We start from the raw sequence: 16,984 nt of genomic DNA, 5'->3' as shown, positions 1-16,984 counted from the left end.
CAATATGTTTTTTGATTTCCTGACTGCTGGTGCTAAGAGTCAGAACCAACTAATAGCTGATGCTCCAGAGGGTTTTCAGAGGCTGTCAATCCCATGGCAGAAGTTGCCTAATTTTCTTCTTTGGAGTAGCTGGTGAATGATAGTTGATAGCATAACTCTACCACTTGGACAGTAGAGCTCCACTTCTATGACTACTTTCTCTCATACCTCTAAATTGTTGAAAAGGAATGCAAGCTTGGATAGTTACTTATAACTTCTGCAAGCCTTAATTTGCTTACTAGTGAAGAAACCTTTTGTTTCTGTCAAGAATTAGAGGCCAAACCTGTAAAGCACCTACTGTGATACCTAAAGAGTTTCATTTCATAGAGTTCTAGAATTTTACCTATGAATTGATGGTATTAACTTTTATTTCATTAGTTAATTTTAAATCTTTAGAAAAAAAAGATACAATTTCCACTTCTCCTTTCAGAAATTTTTGTTAAGGATTTGGCTTCTGTGAAGGTCAGATTGAAACTCTCTAACATGTCAAGTGCTATTTGTCCCAAAGCAAATTTTCCAGAGAATGAATGAAGAAAATAGAAAAATTGCTTACCCATGGTGCTGTGATTAGGAGAAACAGAGTTAGAGTCTAGAATTCCAAATTACTTTTTCTGTTGGTGTTCTCCTCCATCCTTGTTTTTCTCTTGCTTTCACTTAAATAGGAAAATCCTTTTAAGAAGTCTTCAACCATCCACTAATTTGTCAGGTATGACAGATCTCACATTGGTATTCAAGGTGCTGCTTTTAAAATTCTCTTTTTTAGAGCCATCTGTGAAAATGTCATAACTCCATTTGTAATTAAAAAAAAAGTTTTCCTCCTTGCATCCTGCTATGAAAATGTAATCAAGTATTTTGTTGGGGAAGTAGAACTATTTGACCTGTGTTTCAGTTTGCTGTAATTTGAGGCTGAGCTATCAAAGAATCAGTTTAATTCTTCATGGAGGTTTCTGTGAAGGTGAAGTTAAGTTACTGGGAGGAAGAGGAGCAAAATATTTCAAATACTAACCAAGGCATGATCAAACGACATATAGGACAGCGGCAAGCACTATGTGAAAATCTCAGTCTGATTCCAGTGAAGTTCAGAGGGAAGCAGCACACACTGATAATGTGGAGAGTTAATGATGGTAAATAGAAATTACTATCCATTGGCAGCTTACTGTTTTTAGGCTTTGACTAAGTTGTTTTTTGATCTTTCCTTTCTAGGGCTTAAGATCTAGGCAAGAAATTTTTACCTTGCTACTCAGAGACTTTTTTCTTTGTGGTGGTGGTGGTGTTTGCTATAAAGTCGAGCATGACTCATAGCAACTTTATGAACAAAAGACCTAATGTCTTTCCATAACTTTTATTGGTTAGGCAACCGGGTAACACTGCATGGTTCAAAATAGGGAAGGGTGTACGCCAGGGATGCATCCTGTCTCCATACCTTTTCAACATGTATGCAGAGCAGATTATCCGAGAGGCTGGGCTCTATGAGGAGAATTGTGGCATCAGGATTGGTGGAAGATCTATCAACAATCTCCGTTATGCAGATGACACAACCTTGCTTGCTGTAACTGAGGAGGACCTCATGCACTTGCTGCGAAGGGTCAAGGACTGCAGCCTTCAGTATGGACTAAGGCTCAACGTCAAGAAGACAAAGATTCTCGCCACTGGACCAATTGGCAGCGTCAAGATGGATGATTTAGAGATTGAGAGTGTTCACAGATTCACTTTGCTCGGCTCCACAGTTAACATTCTTGGTACCAGCAGTCAGGAAATCAAAAAGCGTATCGCGATGGGAAAGTCTGCCGTTAGGGACCTCTCAAACATACTCAGGAGCAACAGTGTCTCTCTGGAGACTAAGGTGCGCCTGATACAGGTCATGGTATTTGCAATCGCTTGTTATGCATCAGAGAGTTGGACAATGACTAGGGAGGACAGAAGGAGAGTGGATGCTTTTGAGCTGTGGTGCTGGAGAAGGGTACTGAATGTACCCTGGACTGCCAGGAAAACAAACAGATCCATCTTGGAGAGGATTAAACCAAGCTGCTCCTTGGAGGCAAGGATTCTGGGGCTTCGTCTGACATACTTTGGACATGTTGCCAGGAGGGATGGGTCCCTGGAGAGGGACATCATGCTTGGGAGGGTGGAGGGACAGCGCAGGAGGGGAAGACCCTCTATGAGATGGATTGATTCGGTGACTGGGGTAATCGGGATGGGTGTGTCAGAGGCAGTGCGGTTGGCGCAGGATAGAGCAGGGTTTAGAGCTGTTGTGCATAGGGTCGCTATGAGTCGGAAACGACTCAATGGCACATAACAACAAACAACAACAACCAATTTATTAAAATTTTTACTCCTGCCTCCTTTCAGAGCTTCTTAGAAGCAGAAAACTTTCAGACATTGTTTTTAGTCAGGGTGTTTCCAGCATTGCGACTGAACACCCTGGCAGAGGGCCAGGCCTACGTGTCAGTACATGGGAGAGAACTGCATTCTCAGGGCCATGTTGGAAGTGCCAAGCTTACGAGGCATTTATGTCAGGCTTTGTTGGGGGTGCCTGTGTGTTTTTGTGTTCCATTTTACTCTAAAATGGACTTATTGCCATGGGAAAGTCTGCTGTTAGGGACCTCTCCAATGTGCTGAAGAGCAGTGGTGTCTCTCTGGAGACTAAGGTGCGTCTGATACAGGCCATGGTCTTTGCAATTACCTGTTATGCATCAGAGAGTTGGACAGTGACCAAGGAGGATAGAAGGAGAATTGATGCCTTTGAGCTGTGGTGCTGGAGAAGAGTATTGAGAATACCATGGACTGATAGGAAAACAAACAGATTTGTCCTGGAGAGGGTTAAACCGGGTGGCTCCTTGGAGGCAAGGATTCTGAGGCTCCGTCTAACTTACTTTGGACATGTTGTGAGGAGAGACCGGTCCTTAGAGAAGGACATCATGCTTGGGAGGGTGGAGGGACGGCGCAGGAGAGGAGGCCCCCTATGAGGTGGATTGATTCAGTGACTGGGATAATTGGGATGGGAGTGTCAGGGACAGTGCGATTGGCACAGGACAGAGCGGAGTTTAGGGAGTTGTACATAGGGTCGCTATCAGTCACAGGCAACTCGACGGCACATAACAACAACAACAACATCTGAAATGCAGAATGGGCTAGGCTTTTTTTTTTTTTACCAACAGAGAAAGTAATTTGTTATTTTTTTTTTTTTTGAAGATCTGTTGTTGTGTACTGTAGAATCAGAACCCACTCTCTTTTTTAATTAATTTTACTGAAAGTTTACAGAGACTTTGGATTTCCATTCATTCATTGTTGCACTTGTCTCCCTGCCCCAACCCTCCCTCCCTCCAGTTCACTCTTCTCTTTGAAAAGGAAAAGAATAATTCTTTCATTGTTATACAAACCCTCCTCCCAAGGCCACTCCACTATGCAGCCTTCATTCTGGACTCTTGTCATGACAATAATAACTAATAATATATCCCTTTTAAACGGTTCTCTCCCTCATCTGATTCACTGCAATATACATAATTTATACCATCTTTTTAAGTCTCCCCCCAACCCTAATGTCAGTTCCATTTTACAACAGTGGCACTATGCACTATTTGTCCTTTTGTGACTGGATATTTCACTCAGCATAATGTCCTCAAGGGTCACCCATTTTGTATAATATTACATGAGTTCCTTGTTTTTTCAATGCAGTGTAGTATTCCAATGTGTGAGTATACCAGAGCTTCTCTATCCATTTGTTTGTTGATGGGCATTTAGGTTGTTTCCAACTCTTTGCTATTGTGAACAAAGCCGCGATAAACATGGGTGTGCATATATCTGCTTGGGTGCAGTTATGGTTTCTTCAGGGTAAATTCCCAGCAGTGGAATTGCTGGGTCAAATGGTATCTCTATTTGCAATTCTACCAGCACGTTTTCAGAGGCTGTAAATTATGCAGAAGGGGATTACCCATGTTCTTCTTGTGGAGCAGCTGGTAGATTTGGACCACCTGCCTTTGGGTGACTAGCTCACCTAGTGTTCTGAATCCACTCATTCACTCACTCACTCTCTCACTCACTCACTCACTCACTCACTCACTCACGCACTGCCTTCAAGATTGAACCACCTCATTGCTCTGCCTTTAGCGGATTTTCTGCATGGGAGAAGATTGCCCATCTTTCTCTCTTGGAGACACTGGTAGATTTAAACCACCAGAGTGTTGTCCCTATTGGGTTAGCAGCCCAGTGGTGCCACAAGAGCTCCCTTTTGTAGATAAGTCAAATAGAAACAAATTCCTTAGGATCAGTAGAGTTTTATGGTGGGGCCTGATCTAGACTGCACATCTTGAAACATGTCCCTGCGGAGTCAGTTTCTGAACTCAGCTCCATTTTACCACGAGGGAAGGAGGGAGAAGTAGAGTGCTTGGAAGTAGGAACAGCAGAGTGGGTGAGCAGCCTCCTGGGAAAGGGAGTTTTTGAGCAAGGCAGTTGAGGTGAGAAGGAGAGAAGGATCTTTGTTCTTCATTTCAAAGCAAAAATAAACCACTTCTCAATTTTCCAAGAAAATGATATTGTTGTTGTTTGTTGTTATGTGCCATTAAGTCACTTGTGACTCATAGCAACCCTATGTACAATAGCCCTGAAACCTGCTCTATCTATCCTCTGCCAACTTTACTGTCTCTGACACACTTACCCTCATTACCCCAGTCACTATATCGACCCATCTCATCGAGGGCCTTCCCTCTCTTATGTTGTCCCTCCACCCTCCCAAGCATGATGTCCCTCTCCAAGGACTCCTCCTTGCAACATGCCCAAAGTATGTCAGATGAAGCCTCAGAATCCTTGCCTCTAAGGAGCAGCCCTGTTTCACCCTCTCTAGGATGATCCTGTTAGTTCCCCTAGCAGTCCACGGTATATTCAACACTCTTCTCCAGCACCACAGCTCAAAGGCATCAGTTTTCTTCCTTTCATCCCTAGTCATTGTCCAGCTCTGATCCGTAGAAGAAAATAGTATAGATTTTCATGTTTAGAAAGGTTGTACTGGTGACTAGAAGTGAAGAAAATTAAATTGCTCAGACTGTAATGTGATGAAGGGACAGGGAGGTGGGTCTGAGTGGAAGCAGATGGGTGGGGAAGTTGGTGCAGAGTTCCAGGTGAGAAGACGATAATCCAGTCCAAGTGAATTGTAAGGACAGAGATATTGAGAAGAGGAGGAAAACGGTGTGCCAATTCTTAGCTTGTTAAAACCTGGGAAGATTAGACTTAGAAAGGAAATATTAGTTCCAATTCTATATTGTTGTTGTTGTTATGTGCTGTAGACCGCCCAGCAACTCACAGCGACCCTATGCACAACAGCTCTGAAACTTGCCCTTTTGTAAGCCAATCTTACTCCAAAACACCTATTCCCGTTACTCCAGGTACTATTGTCAGTTCATCTCATCCTGAGTCTTCCCCTATGGCGCTGTCCCTCTACTTTTCTAAGCTGATGTCCTTCTCTAAGGATGGGTCACTCCTGGCCACATGCCCAAAGTTTGAGAGATGGAGCTTCAAAACCCTTGCTTCCAAGGAACAACTTGGTTTCACCCTCTCTAGGACAAACCTGTTTGTTCTCTTGGCAGTCCGTGGTATGTTCAATGTTCTTCCTCAACACAAAGACTCAAAGACATTAATTCTTCTTCTGTCATCCTTAGTCATTGTCTAGATCTGTAATGCATAGCAAGTAATTACAAAGACACAATTGAATCAGGCACACTTTTGCCTCTAGACTGACATCATTGTTCTTTTGCACTCTGGAGAGGTCCCTGACAGCAGATTTTCCTAAAATAATTTGTCTTTTGATTTTCTGACTACGGGTGCCAACCAAGAGATTGTGGAGCCACGCGATCAGAAACTCTTAACAATCTCAATCTCTTTTCCATCTATTATATGGTGTTGCCAAATGACCCAGGTAGTAAGATTTTTTGATGTTGAGCTTCTATACATATTGAAGACTACAGTCCTTGACTTTCTGTAGCAAGCACTTCAGATCCTCCTCAGTTCAGCAAACAAGCTTGTTGCATCTGCATAATTCAGGTGTGTTGATGAGTCTTTCTCCAATCCTGATACCACATTCCTCCTTATAAAGTCCTGCCTCCTGAATGATCTGTTTTGCATGTAGATTGAAAAGTCATAGAGACAGGATGCATCCCTGATGCACTCCTATCCTGATATGAACCAAAATCAGAGAAGTGAAAGCAAAGGGAAGACATCAGAAAGTCAAGGAGCTGAATAGAAGATTTCAAAAGGCAGCTCATGAAAACTAAGTATTATAGTGAAATGTGCAAGGAGCTAGAGTCAGAAGATAAAAAAAGATGAACTCACTCAACATTCCTTAATTCCCCAGGAAAAAATTCAAGCCTCAAGTTGCAATACTTTAAGATGCTATGAGCAGAATATTTATTGTTCAGGGAGCATCTAAAGAAGATGGAAGGATAGAAAAAAGATGAAAGGAGTATACAGAGTCATTGCACCGAAAAGCATTGGCTAACACAGAAGGATTTAATGAAAAATAAGTGATCAAGATGCAGTGGTGATGAAGGAGGAAGTTCAAGTTGCTTTGAAGGACTTGACAGGAAATGAGGCCCTTGGAATTGATGGAATATCAGCTGACATATTTCAACAAATATACAGCCCTGGAGTGCTCACCAAATTGTCAATAAATTTGGAGGACAACCACCACCTGGCCAACTGATTGGAAGAGATTCATACTTGTTCTCATTCCAAAAAAAAGGTTATATGAGAGTGCGGAAATTATTGCACAATGTCATTAATATCACACACAAGCAAAATCCTGCTGATGATTATCTCAGAAGGACAGGAGTAGTACATTGACAGAACTACCAGAAATAGAAGCTGGATTTAAAAGAGGCCATGGCACTAGGGACTTTATTGCCAATGTCAGAGGGATCTTGACTGATAGCAGAAAGTATCAGAAGAATGTCATTGACTATGCAAAGTGTGTGGATCACAGCAAATAGTGGCTAACCTGTGGAGAATGGGAATTCCAGAATACCTGATTGTGCTCATGCAGAACCTATACTTGGACCAGGAGGCAGTCATCAGAAAGGAGCAAGTAATCACTGCATGCTTCACATTTTGTATTAAGGTATAATTCTGCATTAAGCTGTTTGATATAAGGAGAAAAAGAGTTTCCTTCTGAAGGGAAATGGACCTGGGAAATGATGTCTCCAAAAGGATGGAGGCTGAGAGGTGGGAGGATTTGAGGAAGTGTCCTGAGAGGAACTGACAGCCCTCTATCTTTTGATAAAGAAAGAAGAAAGGAAGGGCTAAAGAAGGTATCAAGAAGTTGGCTGTTCAAAGTTAAATGGGATGATGCATGGAAGTACCTGACAGAAAACAGACGGGATCATAAATGACCCTAATGGGAGATGTGTTGTTTCCACAAGGGAGAGCTCAAAACCTCTGTCCTGACAGCACCCAGGCTATGAGAAATAGGAATTAAATAGGCTAAAGAGTCATGTCTTTGTTACAAAACTCCCAGCCCACATTGTTGACTGTAAAATTTGGCTCCTTGCTGAACTTGCTTATTACCACAGCCTTATATCTGCAGTTAAGGAGCATGACATAGAGAGAAAGAACACAGACTTTGGAGTGAGATTTAGTTCCTGATCCTAATGGTATACACATTTACCTCTTTTTATTCTGAGTGACTTTACTATACATTGCAGGTACTGGTTTGTTGGTGTTTTTAAAATACAAAAAGAAATTGAAGGTTTGTGAAGCCCACCGAGGCCATTTATCTAACAGCATGTGCTTCCTTCATGTGTTCGTGTTATATTTTGGTGATTGTTCTTAGGTGCCATTGAGTTGACTACAACTCATAGTGAGCTTTTGAACAACCTATCTGAACTGTGCCCTTCTCATGATCTCTGACATGTTTTAGCCCATTATTAAAGTCACTGTGTCAGTCTGTCTTGTTGAGAGTGTTCTTGTTTCTCTGACCCTCCACCTTTTCCAGCTTGATATCTTTGCCAGGGCTGAGACTCCTCCTGACAAGGGGTTTAAAGTATGTCAGATGAAGTTTCTCCATCCTTGTCTCTAAAGAGCATCATGAGTTGTACTTCTTCCAAGACAGATTTGTTTGTTCTTTTGGCAGTCCGTAGGATATTTAATACTCTTCACCAACCTAAAAATTCAAAAGCATCAATTCATCTGCTGTCTTCCTTATTCATTACCCAGATTTCAGGTGCATAGTGTCAAAAAAGCAAAGGTCATGTGGAACAGCCGTATCTGGTCTTTACAGATCACAACTGTCCCTATCAACAGCATCAACCACGCAAAACCAATTCCCATGTCAGACATATTTCCAGGGTCCAAAATCTGATGTGATAGCTCACAGACTGAACCATATTAGGGAATTCAAACAGGTTGTAATCGAAGTTAGAAGCCGAATGCAGTCTGGACAGCTTCCAAAATATGCTTAAAGTTGTCTTGGTCTTGAACCTCTTGGCTTTAGGCCAGTGTTACTAAGGTCTCAGTTCTGCTAATTGTAGCACTTTCCTGCTCCACCACCTCCACCTCGTCCTCCAGTTGCCCAACAAACTTGGGCAAAGGTTCTTACCTATGGTTCTGCAGGCGGTAGCAGTCTTAAGGTCAGTTCCATCTCATATTGGTCTCTGGACCTCTGCTTCGGCCATGACTGTTGCTGCTATAAGTAGCTGGCGCAAGAATTTCAGGGCCCAATGGACATGCTACATTCTCTTGCTTCTTTTTTTTTTTTGCCGAGGGGGAAGATCTTCCAATTCTATTGCTGGATCTGCTCAATTTAATGGCAAGACTAGCCAATCCCTTTGTAGATTAGTGAGACTAATTTATCACCTTATGGATTGGTGAGACTAACCACTATCTTTGTGGATAGGCAACACATCCTATTCACCAACACTGGCTCAGTGGTAAGAATCTTTGTTTTCTTGACATTGAGGTGCAATCCATACATCCAAATGAAAGCATTTGACTGTGTGGATCATAACAAATTATGGCTGACATTGAGAAGAATGGGAGTCCCAGAGCACTTAGTTGTGCTCATGCAAAACCTAAATTTGGACGAGGAAGCTGTTGTGGGAACAGTGGAGGGGAACAGTGCATGGTTTCAAATTAAGAAGGGAGTGTGTCGGACTTGTATTCTCTCTCCATACTAATTTAATCTGTAAGCTGAACAAATTATCCGAGAAGTTGGAATCTGTGAAGGAGAACGTGGCATCAGGATTGGAGATTCATCAATAACCTGTGTTGTGCAGATGACACAATCTTTCTTGCTGGAAATGAGGAGGACTTGAAGCCCTTGTTGCAGAAGATCAAGGAATGCAGACTTGAATCACACTAGGATCACGTTAAATGTGGATTCTGAATCATTATGTCTGGAGTGGAAATGTAAATTCTCAGCAGAGGTGACTAGAATCTTGATTCCTTTTTCCAAGTGTTGATTTATTTTCCCCCTGTGTCTTTTTATATCCCTCTCCTAGTCTAAATAGTAAAATACTAGCTTTTTGTTTGTTTGTTTTGGACAGAGAAATTTCATTGCTTTCCATTTATCTCTTCTTAATCTTACATGGTTTTAATTTGTCTCCTTATTCTTTTGTAGTTGTAACTATATTTCTAAAACCTCTATTCACCTACCTCTGTTATTTATAATAGGTAAAATCATATTTCCACTCCTAAATCCTGTCTTTTTAGTGCAAAGTGTACAACGTTTACTCCAGATCCTAGGAAAGATGGTTAGTCTTGTTTTACAATTAATTTAAAATTCTTTGCCAAAACTCATTGAGAAGAATGGGAATTCTAAAACACTTGTTTGTGCTCATGTAAAACCTGTACATACACCAAAAAGCAGTTTTTCAAACAGAACAAAGAACATTGCATGTTTAAAATCAGTAAAAGTGTACATCAAAGTTGTATTCTTTCTCCATACCTATTCAGAATGTATGCTTAGAAAATCATTTGAGAAGCTAGACCACATGAAGAGGAATGTGACAACAGGACTGGAGCAAGACTCATAACTAATGTACATTATACAGATGGTACAACTTTGCTTGTTGAAAGTGAAGAAGACAGGTGTACTCACTGAGGAAGATTAAAGACCAAATCTTTCAGCGTAGACTGCCTCTCAACATCCAGAAAACAAAAATCTGTACTACTAGACCAATAGATAACATCATAATATTGAAGAAAAGATTGAAGTTGTCAAGGACTTGATTTTACTTGGATCCACAATCAGCATCGATGGTAGTAGCAGCCCAGAAATCAAATGATATGTTGCATTGGGCAAATCGATAAAGAACTTACTGAAAGTGCTCGAGACCATGGATATGAGTTTAAAGACTAAGGTGTGCCTTAGGCAAGTCATGGCATTTTAAATTGCTTCATATAGAAATAGTTCATAGAAAAAAAATCAGGACAACTTCTCTTTTAATCTTGCAAGCTAAGAGGCTCTTTTTGTCCCAGCATAGCAGAGTATGAGTTATTGTGGTGGTGTGGGTATATTGTTCAAAATGGCTTTCCCAGCCAATCAGCTTTGACTTTCACCACATAGTCATGGGAGTGCTGATGAGAGCCTAAATTAGGGTGTGTACACACTAATCATTTCACAGTATTTCCTACACCTCCAAATTTAAATTGAACAAGGTAAGCAGCAGAAGATGGAGAATCTAACCATCAGCAAGGAAGAAGAAGCAGAGAGTACAGCACAAATGCTTCGGAGCTAGGAATCTACGTGAGAGCAGTGTCAGCATTAGCAGAGAATCAGAGACCAACTCAAGACAGAGCTGACTTGGGACTGCTGCTCCCTGGAGCCAGAGCCAGGGACCCTCGTCCAAGCTTGCTGAAGAGCTGAGGGAGATGCCATAATTGACAGAACTAAGACAGCTTTGTAACACTTGACCTAACCTGAGGCTGAAGGTTGAAAGGACTTGAAGCACACTTGACAAGCAGTCCTGACTGAGGAATTGTATCCTGCTGCCAAGCTGAATTGTAACCTGTTAACTTTCCTTATAAACTTCCATTACCATGAATATGATTCTGTGACATTTCTGTGGACATTGCAAAGGATTTGGGACCCCATAGTAGAGCAGTGTGATTGGTGTTGGAATTAGCAGAAGCAGATGTGGGATCAGGGAGGCCATGTGTGAGTTTATAAGAATTGGTTTGTTCTGGGGATGTTGCTAATGGGAGATTGTTCCTCTCTGTAAAGGTAATAGAAGTCAGATTGAACCATTACCATACAACTCCTACTCTTTTAAAAGTTGTGCTATCTTTATTTTACTCCTTTTATTATATACACAATGAGGTATGGTTATTAAAATAATTTTAAAAGTTATAAATGAGCATAATCTGGAAGGAGTTGTGCTGCTAGCCCAAAGGTGGTACCTCCGTCGTTATTTGAGTCCACCAACCAGGAGAAAAATGGGTACTTTTATGTGATTTACAGCCTCTGAAAACTCCCTGGAGGGACACTGAGTTAAGTCATACTCACCAGCAATAAATAAGTGAGCTTTGCTATCATTGAAGGATGATCTCATTGTATTTCTATATCTACACTTCATAATTTTAACTTGAACCTCTTTTGAGCCACAAGCAGCTCTGATAGAGAAAGATGAGCAATCTCTCATTGATTTACAGCTTCCAAAACCCTGCTGTAGGGATCAGCTTTAAGGTGGTTCTAATGTGAAAGTAATGAGTTTGAATTTTGAGTTGGAGGAAGAAAAGCCTAGGGACCTATGTCTGAAAACCATATATATGATCACAGCAAAATATATCTGCTGTAGTGCTGGGAGAGCAGCCTTCCAGGTTGAAGACTCAGACCATGGAACAGTGCAACAGCTGGGTATAACAATGATGGTGAAGACAATTTGGGACCAGACCTGGCTGCCACCGTGAACTGGGGCTGAGTTTATGGCAAGTAAGGGCAATGAGGCAATCTTTTGGTATAAATTGGTTAATGCAAACCTTCATCTGGGGAGGGGTGGAACCTGTTCTTTAAATCATTTACTGGGAAACCACTGCAATGAAAACAGTGTTCATTTTGAATAGTGATCATTTAACAAAGGTTAAAGGACTTGCCAGGATCTACTTCTCTTTCTGATTTTGTTATATTTTCCTGAAGAGTGAGAGGTGGTTGTGTCTTAGTCACTTCCCTTTTACGTCTCATGCTTCTTGCTGTAATAATTGCTATTTTACTTCTCTACATCACTTTCCTAAAATAAAATTTTAGCATCTAACATGTTTTTATATCTATTTCTCGTAATTTATTTACTGTTTTTGCTAGTGAAGATTCTGAGAATTGAATCAAATAATTAGGTTTACATTATTCAGCTGCTTAATTCATAAAAAGGACTAGACTGTTAATCTTGTTTCTACTTTCACTTGACAGCTTATTTGTTAAAATGAACTAAATCTGCTTTCAATTATCTTTCAGGTGTGTGGCAATTAAAGCATTTAATCTTCTTAATAACCTGACCAAAATTACCTGGTTAAAACCATGACCTTGGTATTCTCCATGTAATTTACATGATCCCCAAAGCAGTTGTAATCTATCAAAATACACTGGAAGCCAGATTTTAATGGAACAAATTCAAATTGCTTAGGATATAATGATGAAAGGGAGGTCTAGTGGCCTCGTGATAAGAAGCTGTGCTACAATCCTGAAGGAACATGGTTTGAGCCACTTTAAGGGAGAAGGTTGGACGGTCTCTTCCCTTGTGATTAACTGTCCTCTGAAAACCCATTGGAAGGTCAGCTATGGGTCAGGTTGGCAGCACACAACAACAATTGTTGTTGATGAACGATTGTAGTAGAATGACATCTACCTTTTATGAAGGGAATAAGGGTGTTGACTCAGCTGACTGGGCAGGGATGTCTGTGTGGGTAACTGAAGCATAATGCAGAAGCACAGGCTCTGTGTGGGCATATCTTCATGCCCTGGAGAGAGTGTAACTAAAGTCCCTCACTGATTGCCACTGAGTTGGAACCAACTCAAAGCTGATCCTTTAGCAGGTTTTCAGAGGCTGTAAATCACAGAGGAGGCGACTGGCCATCTTTTTGCCATGGAATAGTTGGTGAACTCAGATCACCTGAGATTCAAAGATAGGTTAGATTTCACATATCCCATTGTTTTTATTAAATGTTTTGAGCATGTAGTTGACTTAAAATACACAGCAAATGACTACCCAGAATTACTGTCCTGTGATATAAAAATGTTTATATTTTGTTTTAATTGTATTCTAAAATAATGTGCTCAATCTTCTTTTTAGAGATGGCATTTCCTGCATTTAGACTTGGTGTCTTTCTACTTCTGTTGCACGTTGGTTCTGTAGCAAATTATCCCGATGGAAACGTAGCAATGTCATGTGGTGGGATGACTCCTGAACATGGCCACGTACCACAGACTCATCCTGTGCACCGCATTTCGGTGAATCAGAAAACATTCAAACCGGGGGATCAGATCAAAGGTACAGTGCTCGAGTGAGCTATTGACATTTTGAATTTCACTGTTTTGCTGGTCATTGAATTATTATTACATATGCGCTATTTAATTTAAATGTGTTTATTCATTTTAGTATACTTTTTAATTTTTGTGTTCAACTAGTATTACTTAAATAATATGCAGGTTTCCTAGTCAGAAGATAGTGAAAAAAACATTTTTATTATCATCTTTATGTTTATAGCCTCATGAGTATGGATTTGTGCTGCTGCCTCTGAAAAGCTGCTGGAGGGTCGGCTATGGGTCAGTTCCTACTCAGTGACAGGCTCCTTTGGGTTGGCAGAGCAAATCCAAACCTCTAAGCCACCAGAGTGCAAGTGTATCATGGTATTGGGAGAAGTTTGAAATACAGTAAGAATTAAAAAAAAATTATTACAGAGCTATGAAGTGAGCTCATGCCTTTGGGGATAATATGTCCCCAATAGACATGCAGGGTTGTCACAAACCTTCAATTTGTGAAAAATGTACTCTCTGTGAAGTGTGATAAAGCAAAGCACGACAGCGGATGGTATACCTGTAGATGTTTTCCCTGTGACACCAGAAAAGTTGCTAAGCTGGACATTGGCCCATACTGTTTTATTTTAAGCTATTATTTTCTAAAAAAGATGCTAGCATTCTCTTATCCTTCATGTTCCTTTCAATCATCGTTTTAGAGCTGGAAATTACTTGATTTCATTATCATTTAGTCTCATTTCCTCATTTCAGCAAGGAAAAGGAGGCATAGAAAAATGAGAGACTTAACCAAATTTTTAGAGCCGGGGTCAAATACAGATCCTTCCTATGTGTTTCTGTTTTGTTTTTTTCCCCCCTAGTAAATAATTAGAGCTGCTAGATGAGTTACCTTTGTCTTTGACATTAGTATCAGTTCCCTATATTTTACTAAAAATAAACCCCAAACTCAACCACTTAACAAAACCAAACAAACTCAAACTCATTGCCATTATGTCTGAACAAACCTGTAGCTGACCCTCCATGGGTTTTTGGAGGCTGTAAATCTCAAGAGAGGAGATTACCCATCTCTCTCCCACAGAGTAGTTAGTGGATTCAAAATGTTTGCCTTGAGGTTGGTGGAACAACTCCTTACCCAGTAAGCTGCAGGTTGGTATATTCCCTGTTAACATGGCTGGCTCCTTCGGGTTGAAATTGCCATTTACAAGCATAATTGTTTATTTATTTTAAGAGATAGTAGCATTTATAGTGACACGTAATTGAGAAGGGAATGTGGTATAATGGAGAGTGTGTGGGGTTGGAATCAGACTTTGGTTTAGATTTGACTCTATCTCACAATAGGGTGAAACCTAGCCCTTATGTTTCTTCTTTGCAAAATGAACCACAGTGCCTGCCTGGCGGAGTTAATCAGAGAATGTGTTATAATGCATGGGGACACTACTACCATGGCTAGGTTTTATTTGATTGGCACTAAATAAGTGGTAAGGAGTGTAAAGAGTGTATTACATATTGCACTGTTGACAGACAAGTTGGCAGTTTGGTCCAAGGGAGAAAGATATTTAGGCTCCTTTGGTAAGGATTTTACAGCCTTAGAAACCCCATGAAGGGCTCCTGTGAGTTGGAATCAACCAATGACATTGAGTTTTAAGTTTAATTTATGACTAATATATACATTTCATACACATAAATTCTGTTTTGTAAGGTCACTATGATGAGTCAGAATCAGTTCAGTAGCAATGAGCTTTTTGGGGTATGTAATTTGCTATGTTTAGAATAATTAGGTTTAAGTAAAATTTACCTGATAATAAAACTCTATTAAGTTTGAGTGGAAAGTATGCCAGAAATGCACAATGGAATAATATAATTGAAAACATCCCTACAGAAAGTAGAAGGGTTTTGTTTGTTTTTTTTTTAAAAGAGAGTGCTCTGGTCGTCCGCCTTCTCAGTCACCGACTTCGCGATCAGCATTCCCTCGGTGCTCGAGCAGACAGACTGGACTGAACCGAGGCTCATAGGGCTCATTGTGTTCCGTATCCTCTGCCTGCTCCTCACCTGTTTCTCAACCCAAAGATATAAACTACAGATTGGGCATTTCTTATGCTTAGTAATTTTAGTGTATTGTGCAGAATATAATAATCAAATAGCTGCAATGAACTGGAGGTTATTTTCAAACTACCAATCTTTTGATTCAAGAGGAGTGTTCATTTCTATAGTATTTTCAACGCCACTGTTGTTCAATGCTGTGATTATTGTGATTATGTGGGTATGAAAGACTTTAAATGTAATGGCTGACCTGAAGAATTTACAACAGAAAAGAAAGGAGAAGAAAAAAAGGAGGAAAGAAGAATAATGTTGGGATAATTTGGATTTCTTCTGTTGGACTTTGTCTTCCACCATTGTTTTAATGTTGAAGTACATATTATTAGAATCCTTTTTAGCAACTGATTCTTGCTTTGGAAAAAAAAATTATATTCTTATTTATTCATAGTAATAGGACACACACTAAAGTTACTTTTTAAAGCATTGCTGTTAATATCAGTTAAGAGGTTCATTAAACCTGAATCTGTATTTAGAATGTTTAGAATGTTTCTAATTAAGCTACATAAATAATCTCTTTATTTAGACTATTAAAAAAAAAGAGTTTTCTTTTAATTAGAGCCTTAAGTGTTTTCCAGGAGCTATTTCATTTTAGGCTGCTCATGGTTAAAGACCTCTGATGGCTCAGTGGTAAGGAGTTGTGCTGTCAAAACCAAAGGCAGAAAGTTCAAATCCTCTGATTGTTCTATGAGAGAGAGAGAGATGGGCAATCTTCTGCTGTGCAAATTTACTGTTTCTAAAAACCTGCCGGAATATCAACTATGAGTTGATTCTGACTCCGGTACATAACACTACCAACATGTTCATGATAAACTTTGACCTCTAACTAAAAGAAAAATGTAACTAAGTTCTTAATTTGATATAATTATGATGAACTTGATGTGCCTCCTCGAAACGATTTCCTCTTTAGGATGTTACTAAACCTTAACCTCATATTTTTGTGTTTCTCAGTGACTTTGTCAGGGCCACCGTTTAGAGGCTTTCTTTTAGAAGCTCGTGATGCTGAGAATTTGAACGACCCTCTTGTTGGCACCTTCACACTGATTGACGCTGAATTGTCGCAGGTTCTTACTTGTGAAGATACACAGGTTTGTCTTCAGTTTGGGCTTGGTTTCTGTTTCCCTGAGCCTTTTCCCTTTGGGACGGTGGTTGCAAGATAAACAGTGGCATTTCACAAGTGCTGCAGGGATCTGACTAGATCTATAATCCTACCTTTTTCCCAAGTTTATTCTCTCATTGCTGTCAGGTTTGAACTGACCCATAGCTGACCCACCAGCAGGGTTTCTGAGGTTGTAAATCTCATGGGAGGAGATTGCCTGTCCTCCAGCAGCCACTGACTTGAACCGCCAGAGAAGTGTGGCCTTTGGGTTAGCACACAAGTCTCTAGGAACTATGCCACCAGAG

At 40.4% G+C, this 16,984-nt stretch overlaps 1 protein-coding gene and 1 pseudogene across 1 annotated transcript in view; both read left to right on the top strand.

Moving 5' to 3' along the window:
* Nucleotides 1-13,306: 13,306 nt before the first annotated feature.
* FRRS1 (ferric-chelate reductase 1) overlaps nt 13,307-16,984 on the top strand; it is a 62,163-nt gene continuing 58,485 nt past the window's right edge. Inside the window, exons 1-2 of the mRNA XM_006882437.1 lie at nt 13,307-13,502; nt 16,532-16,668. Coding sequence (XP_006882499.1) covers nt 13,307-13,502; nt 16,532-16,668 — 333 coding nt within the window. The remainder of the gene's footprint in view (nt 13,503-16,531; nt 16,669-16,984) is intronic.
* Nucleotides 15,192-15,833, top strand: LOC102852850 (annotated as a pseudogene).

The sequence above is a fragment of the Elephantulus edwardii genome, unplaced genomic scaffold (genome assembly GCF_000299155.1).
Source record: "Elephantulus edwardii isolate Elephantulus edwardi_28Jun2011 unplaced genomic scaffold, EleEdw1.0 scaffold00020, whole genome shotgun sequence".
In the NCBI taxonomy this organism is placed as follows: Eukaryota; Metazoa; Chordata; class Mammalia; order Macroscelidea; family Macroscelididae; genus Elephantulus; species Elephantulus edwardii.
Note: the sequence above shows the minus strand (reverse complement) of the source record. Positions and strands in the feature narration are given on the sequence as shown.